The 17,506-nt window shown below is 39.4% G+C and overlaps 1 protein-coding gene across 11 annotated transcripts in view; it reads left to right on the forward strand.

Moving 5' to 3' along the window:
• Positions 1–17,506, forward strand: part of ALDH18A1 (aldehyde dehydrogenase 18 family member A1) — a 47,089-nt gene that overhangs the window by 28,216 nt on the left and 1,367 nt on the right. For 9 of the 11 annotated variants that reach the window (XM_066554970.1, XM_066554976.1, XM_066554972.1 and 6 more), the window contains 13 exons: positions 59–163; positions 1,489–1,647; positions 2,168–2,258; positions 3,949–4,073; positions 6,454–6,598; positions 8,225–8,298; positions 8,949–9,048; positions 10,142–10,362; positions 13,032–13,169; positions 13,279–13,474; positions 13,622–13,743; positions 16,004–16,190; positions 17,037–17,132. In XM_066554970.1, the coding sequence (XP_066411067.1) occupies positions 59–163; positions 1,489–1,647; positions 2,168–2,258; positions 3,949–4,073; positions 6,454–6,598; positions 8,225–8,298; positions 8,949–9,048; positions 10,142–10,362; positions 13,032–13,169; positions 13,279–13,474; positions 13,622–13,743; positions 16,004–16,190; positions 17,037–17,132 (1,759 nt within the window). Of the gene's footprint in view, positions 1–58; positions 164–1,488; positions 1,648–2,167; positions 2,259–3,948; positions 4,074–6,453; positions 6,599–8,224; positions 8,299–8,948; positions 9,049–10,141; positions 10,363–13,031; positions 13,170–13,278; positions 13,475–13,621; positions 13,744–16,003; positions 16,191–17,036; positions 17,133–17,506 lie in introns of those variants that run through there. The other 2 variants (XM_066554971.1, XM_066554974.1) reach the window with 2 other exon arrangements.

A 17,506-nucleotide genomic window follows, 5' to 3' on the forward strand; every position in this document is an offset into this window, starting at 1 on the left:
GAGTGTTGGGTACTACCTGTTCAAGTCATTGCCTGACAGCTGCTCTTTGTCTTTGTAGGCTATTCCGGTCTTGGAGGCCCGAGCCTGTGCAGCAGCTGGACAGAGTGGATTAATGGCTCTGTATGAGGCCATGTTTACACAGTACAGCATCTGTGCAGCTCAAGTAAGGCACTCCTCCTTTCCTAGATTGACGTGATACTTTTGGAGCTTATTATTGTCACAAAAGTGGTAGCTTATACAAGAATGCCTTGCTAAATATTTTGGAAACTGAGTTATCTACTATTAAGATAAAATGAATATGCTTTTTGTTTTTGGAGTTCAGGTGTGTCCTGCTCTTTTATAGGCAGGGAGGATCTGTTAAGAGCTCTTCACAAAACCTGAAGTTGATGGTCTAAAGGGAGGGTTTAAAAACTGCAAGTGGCTAAACTGCGACACCTTCTGTAAAGCTGACAGAAGTACATATCCACACTTCAGAACTTGCTGTCCATCTCCTCTTGGAACCTTTCCAACTTGTGGATGATGTATCCCTGGCCTGGGTCTTATGAAGGCTGCAAGTTGAATTACTCTTGTATCAGTTGAATTACTCTTAAACAGGCTTTGCTTATCTTAGATACTCTGAAAATGAAGAATTGCTTTAACTGTAAGGCCTTATTTGTTTAGACACTTTTAACAAATGTAGGAGCCTAGTATGAAGTTTTCTTGGAGGAACTCCTTACTGTTATATGGTAGAGCCAATATGTCCAAATTGTTTATAACATAGCTAAAAATCATGATAGGTCATGCTGGATTGTAATCTTGTTCAAATCTGTAGATAACCATCACTCCTTGGATATAAAATAATTGATTGCCCATGCCAAAAAACTTAGCATACACATTGATTCCAAGTGCTATTGTACATTTGAGTGATGGAGTTGTTTGCTTAGTTCTCAAATGTCCAACGACATAGTAAAAACAAACAAAAAAAAATCTCTCCAGGGCAGACATTGAGGGTGTTTTTTGTCTTAAAACAAAAAAACAACCAAAAGAAAGGGGTGCTATATACATGCAGGAGGCAAGATTATTTCAGAAGAGCAAGTGAGTTCTAGTGAGTGGAAGAAAAGTTTTGATATAAAGCACCCCTTCTGCTTGCTACAAGTAGGAACATTAAAGTGGGAGGAAAAACTGGAAAGGCAGCATCTTGAGCAATCTATTGAATTGTCCAGGGCCTTAGTAGTTATCGTGAGCATCTATGTTCGATCTTGTTTTCCAAGTTCATTCTTGGAAAGTGTGACCTACCAGCTTGAGATAGGCTATTACAGGCTTCAGTGGAATAAACCTGCTCATATTATGGAAAGAATATTTCTCACTTGTATTCTATATCTTTTAAATGTGGCTTTTGTTTCTGTAGTGACCCAAAAGGCATGACTGCTCTGTTATGACATGTAAATACATAAGTTTATATGATGTTCTTACAGGAAAGGTAGGCTAAATAGTTTTTTTTCCTCTTAGATTTTAGTCACCAATCTGGATTTCCACGATGAGCAGAAGCGTCGCAACTTAAATGGAACATTACATGAGCTTTTAAGGATGAATATTGTCCCTATAATTAACACTAATGATGCAGTTGTTCCACCTCCAGAGCCAAACAGTGATCTGCAGGGGGTAAATGTGGGTAAAGTATTGCAATGGAGGGGGGTCCTGCTTGCAGATGGTGCAGCACTAATGTGTACTTGACTAATGCCATAACAGGGGACTTCTGAAGTCTGCAGCAGAGAAACAAAGATACAGAATTAGTATGTGGACAGAGAGTACTGGAAGACTCTCTGTATTTGGCATGATACAGTGTTGTGGTGTGAAACCAGGGCAAATACTGTCTGCTTTACCAAAAGCAAGCATGCCTCTGCAGCACCCCTTCTTAAAACAGCGTCAGTTAGTGCCTCTTGCCCTGTCACTGGGCACTAAGGTCGAGAAATGGAAGTACTGATGACACTGCTTGTCATTTGGATACCACTTTACTGAAGCATATGTACTTTCACACAAAAATCACCTTTGAAGTTTCCAGTGGGTGTGAAAAAAGTAGCACAGAAGGACTTGTTAGTTCTGAGGTAAATTGCTTTTTTATGTTGGCACCAAATATTTCTTAGTTCCTCACACTATTCACTGCTTCTGATATGCATGTGTATTGCAGGTAATTAGTGTGAAGGATAATGACAGTCTGGCAGCACGACTGGCTGTGGAAATGAAAACTGATCTCCTGATTGTACTTTCAGATGTGGAAGGTTTGTGAGTAATTTCTTTAATTTCTGATTTTAGTGAAACACGTCAGATTGTCAAACCAACCTCTTTTCCAATTTTGCTTATCTCTTCAGTTCATCTGTTTTTCAAGGACAATTGCAATGTTCTACAATAACTCTTTAAGGCCTATACCCAATGTTGATGCTGTGGCATCAACATTGGGTAAAGGCCTTAAGGAGTTATTGTAGTACATTGCAAACCAAACACTGTCTGACACACTGTTGAATCTGAGTGGATGAGAATGCATGTGAACCTGAGACCTCTTCCAGATCCCAGAATACCACATGTACTGTGGTACTTCTGATACTTTCTCAGAGTTGTATGATAGTCAGGAATAGTATGCAGGATAAAAGCTATGTATCTTGAATCAGGAGTATAAACCAAATACTATTCTACAATAGTTTGTTTCTTCTGGCAGTAGGTTCTGTCAGTGAATTATTGGTGTATAGCAAGTCCTGGTCATTGTTTTCCAGGTACCTGGGTCTTGCTAGCTTTTTCTGTCTCCCTTACTTTTGACTTACACTGCTCTAGTCTTCTGAGCTGTGTTGTTGTGACGTAAGCCTGTCACCTATGGATGTTGAACTTCCTGTTCTAGAGAGAGGAGGGTAGTGGGTACAGTTTCAGATCAATGCAGTCCAGATCACCTTAAGTCACATATTCTTTTCATCTTCTCCAGATGGGTTTCTTTCAGTAGATCCTGGCCTTCAGCACATGCTTGTGGTCCTGAGGAGGAAAGAGGTGTCTTTCCATAAGCACTGTTTCTTTTAGCAGATGCAGCTGGTTTCATTCTAGTCTAGCTGGTTAATTCTGTTCTAGCTGGTTAATCCTAGTCAAAATGACTGTCTTAGAACTCAGAAATAGTCAAAAGAGTTTGTAAAACAACCCAAAACCAGCCCACCTCTCCTCCAAGCTTATTCATTCAATGTGACAGCTTGTTTATGGAGAGATGTCCTCTACTTCCCAAGCTATCAAGGATGGGCACAGATCGACTGCACTTGTGCTCTCTAGTTTGTTGTGGCAGTATTTGTGCATATAGCATTTCTGGGAAGTGTAGTGGTAGAGCTGAAGTTTAATATGTTGGATAAATCAAAGTGTCATTCAACTCCAAGCGTAGTGACATTAAATAACTTGATTTTAAAAAAAGCTAATAAGAGCATGTCTCTGTAGTGTTGTGTTCCTTCTTAGTAGAATTGAATTGTTACCCTTTTTACATGTTTCTGAATTGCCTGTTTTCTCACTGTGCAATCCACCTTTCAAGAATATTGTCTGAGTGTTTAGTGAGGAGGACTATTCTTTCCAGTTTGGTTGAGGGTTTGTAAGTTCAGTTGAGGTGTATGTATTTCAGATTTTGAACATCTGAAAGCTGCCAACTGTCTCAAACCTCAACCAAATGTCATTACCTCCCAGCCTGCTTGCTGCTATTCAGCATGTGGGCTTTTGGCTTCTTACTTTTAGGTCTTCAATAAACCTATACCTTTTGGGTCTGCCAGTTAAGAATTTTGTGCTTTCAGTCCCATGACAAGAAGGATTCAGTGGAAGTTTTCAATCCTATAAAGCGAAACACAGCTTTTTAGCCTCATGTTGGTTGCTTTTGTTGTTTTCTCTTTTTTTCCTTTTTTCATGGGTGAGCTTTTGACATGAAGGTATATAACTGGTTTTTATGATTTATTTCAGGACTCTTTGACAGCCCTCCAGGGTCTGATGACGCAAAGCTTATTGACATATTCTACCCAGGAGATCAGCAGTCTGTAACATTTGGAACCAAATCCCGAGTAGGAATGGGTGGCATGGAAGCCAAGGTAGAAATATGGAACAATTACTTCACAATTGGGAAGGAGAGGGAGCTACATGAGATGGTTGTGCTTTGGGCTGCCGGATGGATCTTGTGCTTCAGATGGATCTTGGCAGGTTGCAGGAATGGGCAGGCAGGAACCTTAGGAGTTCAATAAAAGGAAATGCTGAGTCTTATGCCTAGGGACACTGGTATGAGCTGGAGAACTGACTGCCTTGAATGCAGGTTCAGTGAAAAGGGCATAGGGATCCTGGTAGACACCAAATGGAATGTACACCAGCAATATGGCCCTTGGGCAAAGCAGGCTAACCAGGGTTGTATGGAAAAGAACATAGCCAGCAGGTTGAGGAAATTATTACTTGCATCTACTCAGCACTAGTGAAACCACATCTGTAGATTTGTGTATGGTTCTAGATACTGCAGTACAGGAAGGACATGGCATGCTACAGTGAAACCATCAGAGAGACATGAATATGATTAAAAATTGGAGCACTGTCACACTAAGAGAGGCTGAGAGCTAGGATTGTTTACACTGGAAAAGAGAAGGTTTGGGTATAAGTAGCTGAGGGAGGGGTTTACAGAAGGCAGAACAAGATTCTTCTTGGTGGTATTCAGGGAACAGACAAGAGGCCATGGGCTCAGGATGAAATACAAGTGAATAAACTGAAATGTGAAAATGAGGTTGCTGAAGCACTGGAGCAGCCAAGAGAACCTGTGGATTCTCTGTTTGGAGATGTTCAAAACCTGGCTGGATGATGCTTGCTCTAGTTGACCCTGCTGTGAGCAGGCAGTTGGACTATATGATTTCCAGGGATCCTTTCCTGCCTCAGCTATTCTTTGAGTACCCTGAAATGGTATGTGGATTCCTTTTGCTTTTCTTTTAGGTCGATGTGAATTGAAAAGAGCAAGTAAAGAATTACACTCAAGTAGATTTTAAAAGGTGACATTTGGATCTGTATTTTTGTGGTTTAAATTAGAGTCTATCTCAGTTCTTTCTTACGTGATAATTCAAAGACTTTGGGAATCCCTGTCTCTTAAATCTGATATGGTACCTCCCTCTCCTTTCTGAGTTTGTACAATGTACTGTTTGCTTCTGAAGGATATATTGGTGGAGACCAAGGTACTTCAGTTTTTGAGCGCAAGATTAGTAGAGGTGGGAGGGCTAACGGGTTTTAGTCCTGTGTACAGTCAGGTGGTCTCAGTATTCATTGCTGTGAGTAGATAAACATGGGTGTGTTTGACTTCAGCATATGTCTCTCATGAGGCTGAGATATGCACTGCTGTAGTATTAATTGCTGCAGGTTTCCCTGGGACATATGTGGAAAGTTGTCTGTAAAAACCAAAGCAGATCTTGACTAAGCAGGAAAAGACCAAAGTAAAATTCTTCACCAGTTATGTTGTTGATTATTCCATTTTCTGAACACTCAGGTAAGGCACACTCTTAGGTATCAGAGCATGGGCTGGAAGGTGGCAAAAAGAGGAGGCATTTGTAAGTATGGAATGTACAAAGCTTATTCAGGAATGACTTTCCTTTATCTGGCTTCTAGGATAATTTAAACAATTCCAGGTATTAAAGGTAAGGCTGCCAAGGTTAGAGAGTACTTTATTGTAAAAGTAATAATCTGTAAGAGTTACTTGGTGTCTTTTGAGTCACAGAGAGGCAAATCTTGATGCAGGTGTTGTAACAAAAATTTGCTACAGTTGAGAAGGTAGGAGACATTTTTGGAAAACTGTAGCCTCAATAATAGAAAACAGATAGTGGTTCAAAGAACAAATCTTGTTTTTTAGCGTGAAATATGAGCAATAATGAAGTGACTGATGATCTTTTGGTTGCTGAGTTTGATGGGATAGGCCTATCTGACATTTGTGTCTCATAGTGACTGTGGACTGTAATACCAAATTGTAGAACCATATTAGGAAAACATAGAAGTGAGTAAGCAGAGAAGCTTTTGCAATTAAATAAATGATGCATAATTAAATATAAGTAGTGGATAATATTGCCCATATTGGCAAGTACTTGACTGGGAAAATAAATGAAGGAAATCAGTGGCAGTACCTCTTCAGCAGAGAGCATCTGGGATTTGAGAGAAATAATATTCTGCTCAAAAATGTGCAAAGAGGCTAATCTTAGGACTAGTCAGTACACAGGGATTTCAAAGGACCCTTACTAATGAGCTAATCGTTATGTAAACTTAACATACTGTAGAAGGATTAAGCAAATATCAGTATTCCAGCACTGGAGTTCAGAGATTCCCAAAGTGTGTTGAATGCTCTTTGAAAGCATAAGTGATCAATCTGGCCATCAGAGTGGACCAAGAAGTCTTGTTGAGAGTGGTGATTGAAATAACCAGTGGATCTCTTGTAACTGGCTCTGTCCTTTCCTGTAGGTGAAAGCAGCTCTGTGGGCCCTGCAAGGAGGCACTTCAGTAGTGATTGCAAATGGAACTCACCCAAAGATCTCAGGTCATGTCATCACAGATATTGTAGAAGGGAAAAAAGTAGGAACTTTTTTTTCAGAGGTAAAACCTGCAGGTGAGTACAGAGTTAATGTGTATCTTGAGAGTTGTGGAGATTTCCTGAAAAATTAGAGTTAAAATTTGTCTAGAGCTGTGCAATAACTGGAAAAACACTCTCTGTTTGCAAAATGGATTTTGAAAGGTATTTTCTGAAGCAGGGGTAGAAACTGCTGAATTCCCTGCTCTTCTTCCCTCCAGCTGATAAACTAGTACATCAGACTTGCATTTGAAGAATGCAGTGAGTAGAGTAGAAGTTTTGCCTTTTGTAGTCTTAAGAGTTATCATCAAGTATCCATGATTTCACTGTGAGAATATGGATATAGAATGTGCTACTGAACCAAGGTAGTGTTTAGGTTTTGTTTTTATCATTAATTTCTTTTATGACTCAGTCTTCTAGTATGGTAGGTAGGAATGTTTTCCTGTAACTGCATTGCTGGAAATGTGGAATAATTGCTGGATAAAATCAGACCAAAGATCCCTCACCTTAGCAGAATAGATTCTGGGGTGGTACTTTTGACTTTAAGCCAAGTGAATTTCTTTGTGTATAGTAATCCTTAATGGATTTCTTGTATAAATATGTCAGATCATCCTTTGAACGCACTTGGTGTCGTTATGCTCAAGTACCTTTTTGGTTAGCCTCACTATAATAAGTTGGTATCAGCAGTAAAGCTTCTAATCTTGTGGTCCTGTTCTGAGTCACAAATATTGTAAGTAGCAAAAGTCTGTCCCTGTGGACTGTTGTGGTCTTTATTCCAGTCATCTCTTTGTCTTCTATCTTCCAAAACCCACATTTCGGAAATTCAAGTAACTTTTAAAAATCAAGTATATCTGCTTACATATGTAATTTTTCTCCAAGAATACTAAAAAATGCCATATTTTGTAAAGTATGATATCACTTCAAGAAGCTGGCTTAAGATGTCTTAAATTAGTCTAATTATTCTCATGTCCACACGTTCTTTTCTTACACTTCCCGCTATACCTCTCTATAATTTCTACTCTGGCAGTTTCCATGGAACTCTTCTTAAATGGAAGTTGGGTTCAAGATACCTGGTTTACAGGCTATTTCCGGAGAGTTGAAAATGGCAGATTTTTCACAAGCTACTTGAGAATTCTTTGCAGAAATGCAACCTGAACACGGTGACTTGAAACAGAAACACAATCTGTCTTCCGCACCTTGCTTCTAAAATGCATACATGGAAAGGCAGGGAAAGCAATTTTTCTGCAAGCTGTTACTAGGATTTTGGTTTCCATTATTGTTTGTGTGTTCCCATGCATACATTCCTCAGCTGGATACTTAAACTTTTCAAAGTTTGCCTCTTTTCTTTCAGTAGCCTACTATGCCCTAGTGACTTAGCTATCCTGTTGTTCTTTTGGCCTTTATCGAGCCTTTTTGATACATGCTGCACACTTGCTGTTACACAGAGACAGAATCCTTGTGACAATTCTTTATGTAGGGACCATAACAGTATTTTTGTGTCAGGTACAGACTTTTCTGTATTAGGATACAAAATTTTTCTTGAATTTGTCTGTTAAAAACTGTTTCATGCTCTAAATAAAGAATTGGAAGACAAATGGGCTAGTGCTCACTTCTGCCTGTGCTGTTACTTTGTCTGCATACCGTATTTTTGGGGTTTTTTTGCAGGCCCTACTGTAGAACAGCAGGCTGAAATGGCTCGAGCTGGTGGCAGGACCTTGGCGGCTCTACAGCCTGAGCAGGTGACAGAACAATATGACCAAATTGTTAATAATGTGCATGTGTGGCAAGTTTTACAACATAGGCTTATAACATAAATGAACCTCTTGGGATAAGAATCTATTATTTCTGTGTCAGATCCATTGTTTGTATTGTAGCCTGCTTAAAGATGATAAAAGCAAAAAGATCATGTTCCTTGGGGTTGTGAAGTAATATGAGCTTTCATGTGGGGTTTTTAAAAATTTTGATAGCATCAAGTAACACACAGAAGTGAATTGTGATTCAAGCTGCTGAAGAATTGGCTGGAATAACTTGCTCCATTCACACCTGAGTTTAGCATACAACATGTATACAAAAGTGGAGCTGTAGACAGTTACTACTCTGCAGCTAGGTGAGTATGATGTGGTACAAGGTAGTCTTAAAGGAAGAACATGTGAGTTTGGTGAAGAAGACTGGGAAAGGAAAGCAAGAGAATAAAAATCAAGGTAAAGGCTGAAGCAGTGTTTGGTCTTCTTTTTCAGTGTGATGCGGTCTGGAAAAATCAGCTGCCCAAGTATCGGGAAGGTTAAGGTAGTGAGAGGATGTGGTCAGCGTAAATGGACTATAGGAACTAGGTGTCAAACAGCATGGACTTTGAGTAAGGAGTCAGTTTAGAAAATGTTTTCTCTTTCAGAGAGCAGAGATTATTTATCGTCTTGCTGACTTACTAACGGACCAGAGGGAAGAAATTCTCTTGGCAAACAAGAAGGACTTAGAGGAGGCTGAAAATAAAGGTATTACTTCAAACCTTCCATAGTAATACTGTCACCTTGGACCTCTCTGGGCCTCAAGACACATGAGCAGAACTAGAATCTTCTGTCACCTGGGATTGGGCAGTATTGCTGACACAGATTATTGAACCCAGGACTTTGAGAGCTTGTCAGTGTAAACAGCCGCAGCCTCTTTCATTCATAAAACAGATGCCTTCATCAGAGAAGATACTGAGGCAGTGCAAAACACCAAGTGGTGTATCGTAAAAAAATTTTTAAAAAATGGAACAAATATCTCTGTTACTGTCATGAACAAAGTGAGTATCTTCTGGGCTGGTTAATGTAATGTTTGGTTCCTGAAGGAAAGGCTATCATCTCTACACTTAAATTGATGCTTGCCAAAGCATCAGTTGTCCCCTTCTGATTGAAGAAGGTTCTCTTTAGGTGGCTCAGATGAAACCCCCTCTTCTGTGTTAGACTGATGCATTCATTGAGAAGCTGGGATTGAGATGTGTACTCGGTGGCATAACAAGTATATGAAAAGGACACGTCATGAATTGTAATACTATGTGGAAGGCATCACTGACCAGAGTATTTGAGGGGACATTGCTGGGTTAACTTACTGTATGAATGTATTCAGACTAGAAATTTCAAATTGTTCTTGCCCAGCCTGCACAGAAATGCTATGCATGTATCTGTGTTTTGATGTTTCTGTTTGTAAAAGGATGCAATTTGTTTGTAGAAGGATGCAATTACTGCCTAGACCTTCCAGAAATACTGCAAGGATAGAAATTTGTAGGAAATTCAATCATGCATTCCGTACATGAAATAGGACAAACCTTATCTTTCTGGATGTTGGTAGTTTGTGTGGTTGCTTCATGTACCGAGCACTTAAACCTCATTAATTGAAAATGTGGTGCGTGAGATAGTCATCATATTTGAGGGGTTTTATTGTGACTACTAGACTTGTTGCTATGCATTTTTAATCTCAGGTAGATTACTTGCTAGGGTGTGGGAAATATCTTAATTTTCCTTAGGTTCAGCACTCATTTAAGCAATTTCTGCTTGAGCCTAGGAAGACCAATCTATCTTCAGCACAATTTTTTCTTTCTTTTAGGGAGATTAGCCCTCCCTTTGTTGAAACGCCTAAGTTTGTCTACTTCAAAGCTAAACAGCTTGGCTATTGGTCTGCGTCAGATTGCAGCATCCTCGCAGGACAGCGTCGGCCGTGTAATTCGACGAACTCGAATAGCAAAAGACCTGGATTTGGAGCAGGTTACAGTGCCAATTGGTGTCCTTCTCGTGATCTTTGAATCTCGTCCTGACTGTCTTCCACAGGTTTGTAAGCAAGGTTGGCAAGCAAACAAGAGACTACAAAAAGTATTGTTTCAAAGGACTCTTGCTTGGATTCTTCTACAATTGATTTTTTTGGCATCACTGTTTTTTATGCAGAGGTGTTTTCAGGATTTGCTTCTGCAGCGTTCAGGTAATCATTTGTCTTATGCCAGGAATAAGGCAGTTATGTTAAGGACAAATGCTTTCCTCTGCAGCACTGTGGAAGTGTTGCTATAAGTAAATCCTGTTAAAAAATGCATGAAAATATGGGTGCTTAACTAATGTTGCAGAGGCAACCTTGGTCTTACTTTCTAACTCCTGACTAGTTTACTGAGCAACTGAAGTAGATTTTAAAATGAAAACAAACAAACCAAAAAAACCTGATTAGCAACATTTCTTCCCACAATTAACATTAGGTATGTAGGAAGCTTGATTGAGGAGTTTTCTAATGAGCAGGTGTTTGAGTAGAAAATGATGGGTACAGCCACTTTGAGGATGTGAGGCTCAATGAGTGGACAGCTTCGTACTTCATGCCAGATTTTTGTGAGTAGTCCCCGCTTACAGTGAAAAGGAGTATGTGGTAAGAAAAGTTCTATGAAACAGAAAGGCACTAGTCTTCCTTGACTACCAGCACTGTTTGTTACAGATAACCAGTATGTTAACATGTTGAATTTGTGTCTGTTTTCCTGGGCTTCAGCCCAGGTCTCTTGCCTTGCATAGCTGATGCCTTCCTCTTTCTCTTTCTCTTTGTTGTATCTTAAAACTTACACCAGACTGACTCCTGCTGGCTTCCCTGCCCTGCCCTCCCTTCCCCTGCTTTGTTTTACAGACTTGGCATAGCTTGTCTTGGTAGTTGCTTTGCTTCTTGCTAACCTCCTGTCCTCATACTCACATTAGGCTTCCTTATGCAACTTCAGAGGATAATCTTTGATAACTCTGCATTTGAATTGCATGATTTCTGTCCCGTCCTGTATCTGATAGTAGGAGGGTCTCTGATTGAGACGAGCAGTCTCTCCTCTTGGTCTGCTACTGCATCTCATGCTTGTTTGGGTTAAGATTTAATAAGCTTCAAGTGAGCATATACAAAAGCATGTTTAATACTTACAGGGTGAAATTGCAAGCATCCTTCAGAGACTGTATTGTATAGATTCCACCAAATCCAGTTGTTGTTCTGAAGTGTAGTCATGTTCTACTAGTCTTTGAGACTGAACCATTTTGAAACCCCTTACCTGGTGTTCTACTTTTAATCACAGAAATTTTTGATTTTTGTGTCTTAATTCTTGGTATTTTTTTCTTTTCATTTTTTCAAACCAGGTCAAAACTTTTCTTTTAATCTTATGCCTCTTTACTTAAATAAGCTTATTTGTTTAGTTTCCTTTCGTGATAGTGATCTGGAGGGGCAGATAGAAGGTACTTATGAAATACAATCAGATGGCTTTTTAATGTCTAATTATATAAGTTAAAAAGATGCATGATAGTTATGTAAGGCAGATTTCCCAGATGGTTACACTTCAGTGTGTTTTTCTAATGTGTTTCTTGTTTTCAATATTCTTTTCAAATGAGGTAGATTATCAAGCATTTTGATTATTATTACCTATTTGATTCTAGAAGGGGAAAGATGTATCTGGCTGGTTATTTTATGAATCAGGATCTAAAGTGTGCCACCAAGCTAACTTCTTATTAGATGTGAGCCTGGCTAATTTTGACATCAGCATCTCAACAATATACAATAGATACTCTAATGAGTGTACGTTTGGTGAATATATATACAAGTGATGATAATGATACATATAATATTTCCCAGAAGACTGTAGTACAGCAAAATAACTTAAAATACTGAGTTTGTTTATTCTAAAGAGAATAAACTCACCTCTGGAGAGGAGGTGATTTTTTTTCCAAAGGAGTGCATGCTTTTAAACTTTTTTTAAGTAGGTGGACAAATTGTGAGGCCATAGTGAATGAAGTTGGAATGACGAATACAAAAAAGAATACAAAAGTAAAATAAGTTTTGAAAAAGAGCTTTTTGTATGGGATGTACTCCGAGGTAGAAAGGAGCAAAACCCTCTTGCGTTGCTGGACTTAAATGGGTGAAATCTAACACCCTGAACAGAAGGGCAGCAATATCTATTGGTTTCTTCTGGTGATAAACATGGAAGCAAAGATGATGCTGGGCCTAGTGTCTCAAATTTTTTTTTATTTTTGCTTAGAGCAAGTGTTGTCTGTTTATGACTCCTGTTTTAGACAGCATGATGAAAATGTTTTTCCTGTTCATAGGAAGACTTTATTTACCTCTCTGCTGGAATGGTTCAAGATAGGAGTTCTTGCAGCTAAAGTTATTCTCCTTGGGGTAATTGCCCACACAGCTGTGCAATTCATATGAAGCCCTATGTCCATAGTTTCTTCTGACTTGTTCACTGTAGTCTCTCCATCGCAATAGTACCCTGAAAACTCTAGTTTGTTCTTGAAATTAGTATATTTAATTTCTGGAGTTAAATGTGCTGCTACTTGTAATGGTTTTTCAGAGCCATGAAAGGAAAACTAGATTAATATTGAGTAAATCAACTGAACAAAAAATCTTGCTTTTATTTTGTGGGTGTTATTCTGACAAAAGAACCAGAATACATTTAAAGTTTTTGTTTTTTTTTTTTCCCAATAATAAACTCCTTTAACAGGTGTCTGCTTTGGCCATAGCCAGTGGAAATGGCTTACTACTTAAAGGAGGGAAAGAGGCAGCACATAGCAATCAAATCCTTCATCATCTGACACAAGAAGCACTCTCTGTTCATGGAGTCAGAGATGCAGTGCAACTGGTAAGTGCCTAGAGTTAAATCAACTATTTCTTTGCTATGGTTTGTATAAAAAGTGTGGGCAAAACCTGAGAGGTAAAACTGTAAGCTCTTTGTATTGCAACTACCACAGGTGAACACAAGAGAGGAAGTAGAAGATCTCTGCCGTTTGGATAAGCTGATAGATCTCATCATTCCACGTGGTTCATCACAGCTAGTCAGAAATATCCAGAAAGCAGCTAAGGGAATCCCAGTGATGGGTCACAGTGAAGGGATCTGTCATGTGTATGTTGACACGGATGCCAGTGTTGAGAAGGTCACACGAATAAGTAAGCTGTGGGAGGGTGACTTGAATCTCATGGGTGTAATTGAACTTGGGAGTATGCAATGTAGTTATGGTAATTTATAATTTATATATTATCCAAAAATCTTTGTTGTAAATGCTATGTAACTAATTATGTACTCTTAAACCTCAGTCAGAGACTCGAAGTGTGAATATCCTGCTGCCTGTAATGCTCTGGAAACTCTCTTAATTCATCGAGACTTGCTGAGAACCCCATTGTTTGATCAGATCATAGACATGTTGAGAGTAGAACAGGTTAGTCACTCATATTTGTGTTTTGTTCTGTGTTTTTTGTCTGTTTGTTTTCTAAAACTTTAGAAGCATTTGGTCTGGCTGATGTAGCCCTGTTTCCATGGCACAACATTTTAGTTACCCTCATGTGTCTTTGTACATGGCAATGAACTTTGGTACTCCAGGCAGCATCAAGTGTTTCTGTAGAAATGATCTGAAAGCAGCTTATTCAGTACAGCTACAGGCGATTACTGGGATACCTTTGTTTTATACTTTCTTGTATATCGCAAAAATAATCTTCTGCCATAAAAGCATATACACAACCTTTCTCTACCTTTTCAAATTCAGTCAGATGCAAAGCCTTGTCTTCCTGAATCTGTTAATTTAGCTTCTTACCCAAGTGAATTCCCTTCTGTTTTCATCCTTTCTGAATTTACTTCATACGTGTGTTTTTTAAAATTTTCCTCTTGGATGCCCTTTGTTTCCACCCATTTTCCCTCCTGGTATGTCAAAAGATATCAAAAGGCAGCATACTAATTAGTTGTCTAGACACAAGCAATGTTTTTTCAGTAACGATAGCAGAGATGCATCAGGAAGAAGTATCCATGAAGTAGTATGAATTGCACATAAATCAAGGGTTTTCACACAGCACTGTGTATTTGACAAATAGAGTGCACAGGCAGTGATTAATGGAGGATAGAGAGGTCATATGTTTTGATGCTGTTAAAAGGGTTATAGTAAAAGAAGCTGGTAAGTAGTCAAGGAGCAAGTTCTCAATGTTTGGGGCTCTTTAATGTCTAGTTTAGTTGTTTCTTGGGAAGGGTAGAATGCAAGGTAGATGTTTGTATTTTGGATGGGAGGAATATGTGTACCAGAACATTTCCACCACCAACCCTAACCGATCTCCTTATACAGTGGTGAAGATATTACCTCTGTCTAACTTAACCTGACAACAAGAAATATGCAAATATTGGGCAGGATTATGCAATTAAAGTAATTCATAGTTGCACAAGAAAATGCTGGTTTACAGATATTGTCTTAAAAGCCTTCATGTTTAGTAGACTTAAGCCTTATTTCCCATTTATGCTTCTCTTGTCAAAATTTCCTGTTTGAATGGAAATTCATCTGCATGGAATTTCTGTGCTGTATCTGTTCTAAATTATCTCTCATTGTTTAGGTGTTTTCGCAGAGGTTGTTAATGTGTTAAAATTTTCTTTATAATAAATGAAAAATATCTGTGTGAGTTTTTTTTGTTTTGGACCCAGTAACTCCTTTGTGTCTTAGATGTGCTTCAGAGATGGCTGGTATCAATTTATAAAGTAAAAGGATAAAAGTCATTCAAGATCTTAAGACTTCTGTAGGTGCAAACTTGGAAGCATTCCTTTCATTATTCTCTGCATTGCAGTTGCTGTCTTAAAACAAAGGCTGGCATCAGTATTTTAGCTGTTTTCCTAGCAGTGCTGTACTGGCCTTTTTTGCCTGGTGACTGAGTGATGCAATTGCTTTAAATAATTTCAAATGAGTCCTGAATTAGAGTTTGTCATGGTAGGTAGCCAACCTAGCATGTAATTTGTTGTACCTCGTAGCTAATTCACCTATGTGCCAAGTTTCCCAAAGTGTAGGTGTATTTTTCTTACACTGCGTGCATGTTGTGGATTAACTCCACTGAGTGACTAAACACCATCCAGCTGCCTGCTTGCTCTCCCCTGCTCCAAGTGGCACAGGAGGAGAAAATTAGAACAAAACCAAGGAAGCTTGTAGGTTGAAAGATAGCTTAATAAGTGAAGGAAAGAGGAAGAAGAAAGGGGACAAAGAGGAGGAAATAACCCAACAAAAAAGTAAACCCTGAAACAAAACTAAAAACCCACCAGCGACACCCACAAGGCAATGCCCATCCAGTCTCTTGGGCAATGCTTACCTTCTTCAAAAACCCCCTCCCCTCAGCTTGTATTGCAGTACGTGACATTATACAGCATGGAACACCCCTTTGGTCAGTTCTGTTCAGCTCTTGGCTGTGTCCCCTCCCAAATTCCTGCATACTCCCAGTCTTCACACCAGGGGCACTGAGTTGGAACAGGGGGGAAGAGAGAACCTTGTGTTGTGCAAGCTCTGTTCAGCAACAGCCAAAACATTGGTGTGTTTTTAACATGGTTTAGTCAGAAGTCCAAAACATAGCACCATAGGGACTGCTATCCCTCCCATATTGAGTACAAGAAGCTACACTTTCACCTGAAAGGCTCTGGTATGGTCAGTAGCCACAAACAAAATGTTTCTGGTGTTGCAGGTGAAGATTCATGCTGGCCCAAAGTTTGCATCTTACTTGACATTCAGTCCTTCAGAAGTGAAATCTCTGCGCATAGAATATGGGGACCTGGAGTGCTGCATTGAGGTGGTGGACAGCGTTCAAGAGGCTGTTGAACATATCCACAAGTATGGAAGTTCCCATACGGATGTTATTATCACAGAGAATGGTTAGTGACCTGGCTCCTTCTTTAAGCTGCTGTTTTGGTTTGACTGCTAATTCCTGGTCTTAGTGCAACTAACCACATACATTGTAGTAGTTCGTCTCTTGGGTCTGTGCCAGTTCAAAACCTTACTAGAGCTGTGCCAAGACAAAGGTTGACTCTCCAACCAAACCAAGCCCAGAACTTCTGTGAATCAGCTGCAGTTAAGGTCATGTTGATCTGTGGCTGGCCAGTATGAGTCAAGTAGGCTTCTGTTTTTCTACTTCTTGCTGAGCTAAATGCTTGTCACTAAAAGGCATGCATTCAATACCATAACTACTGCCACAGGACCTGGTGAACTAGTGATTTATATTGGAAATAGAGTTGCTCTTGAATGTCTGTCTTGTTGCTAAGGGCTACTGACCTCCAAGTTACTTACGTGTGGCATTTCTGCTTAGTAGTTCTCAAATAGTACTTGCAATAGCAATTGAGTTTAGGATTCTCAGTATTTGGAACAATTCCATGTTTGAGACTAATGGAGAGCTGACTGTAGCTTAACTGTCTCAAAATGCTGTTCGGGTCAGCTGTTCTTTCTCCTTGGTCATGCAACTAAATCTCTCTTTAACTAAACTGAATGGAGTTAGAATTTTTGCTTGCTTCTAATCTTTGTGAGCTTATTCTAAGATTTGCAGTTGTGTCTAATTGATAACCATATTGGGAGGAAGGTAAAAATGAGCATGGCTTAGCCCAGGCTGTCTGATAAGGTCACACGTGAAAGTTGTATTGTTACGTATGTTCACTGTTTTATGCATACATGGCATACATGATCATTCTGTATGTAATGGATTTCATTTTTCTCTGCCTCCTTCCCAGAGAAAACAGCAGAGTTCTTCCTCCAGCATGTGGACAGCGCTTGTGTTTTCTGGAATGCCAGTACCCGATTCTCTGATGGCTATAGGTTTGGACTTGGTAAGAGGGAAGATATTGTAGGGTTGTGACTGCAGAATTTTGTGGTGTGTGAACAGTGTGGCAGTATGAGTCTTGAAAGATAGGATTAGTCTCTTATCTTACTGTCTAATAAAAGGTTTTCAGGAAAGGTACTGTACAAAAAGTTGAAGCCTAGAAATTTCATCCACACAAAGATATTTTGGATCCTTTGAAGCTCTATTCAATTGCGATAAAGTATGCTGCATGCATATAGTGATAGAACAATGCAGTACAGGATGTGAAACTGCTGAACAGCTTTCCTTTTGTTTCTCCTTCTAACGATGCTGTAAAGAATGCAATGCTTCAGTCCTGCTGGGCAGATTGAGGTGCTGTCCAGTGTGTGAGTCCTGCTGTGT

Source organism: Molothrus aeneus, chromosome 8, assembly GCF_037042795.1.
Source record: "Molothrus aeneus isolate 106 chromosome 8, BPBGC_Maene_1.0, whole genome shotgun sequence".
Lineage (NCBI taxonomy): Eukaryota > Metazoa > Chordata > Aves > Passeriformes > Icteridae > Molothrus > Molothrus aeneus.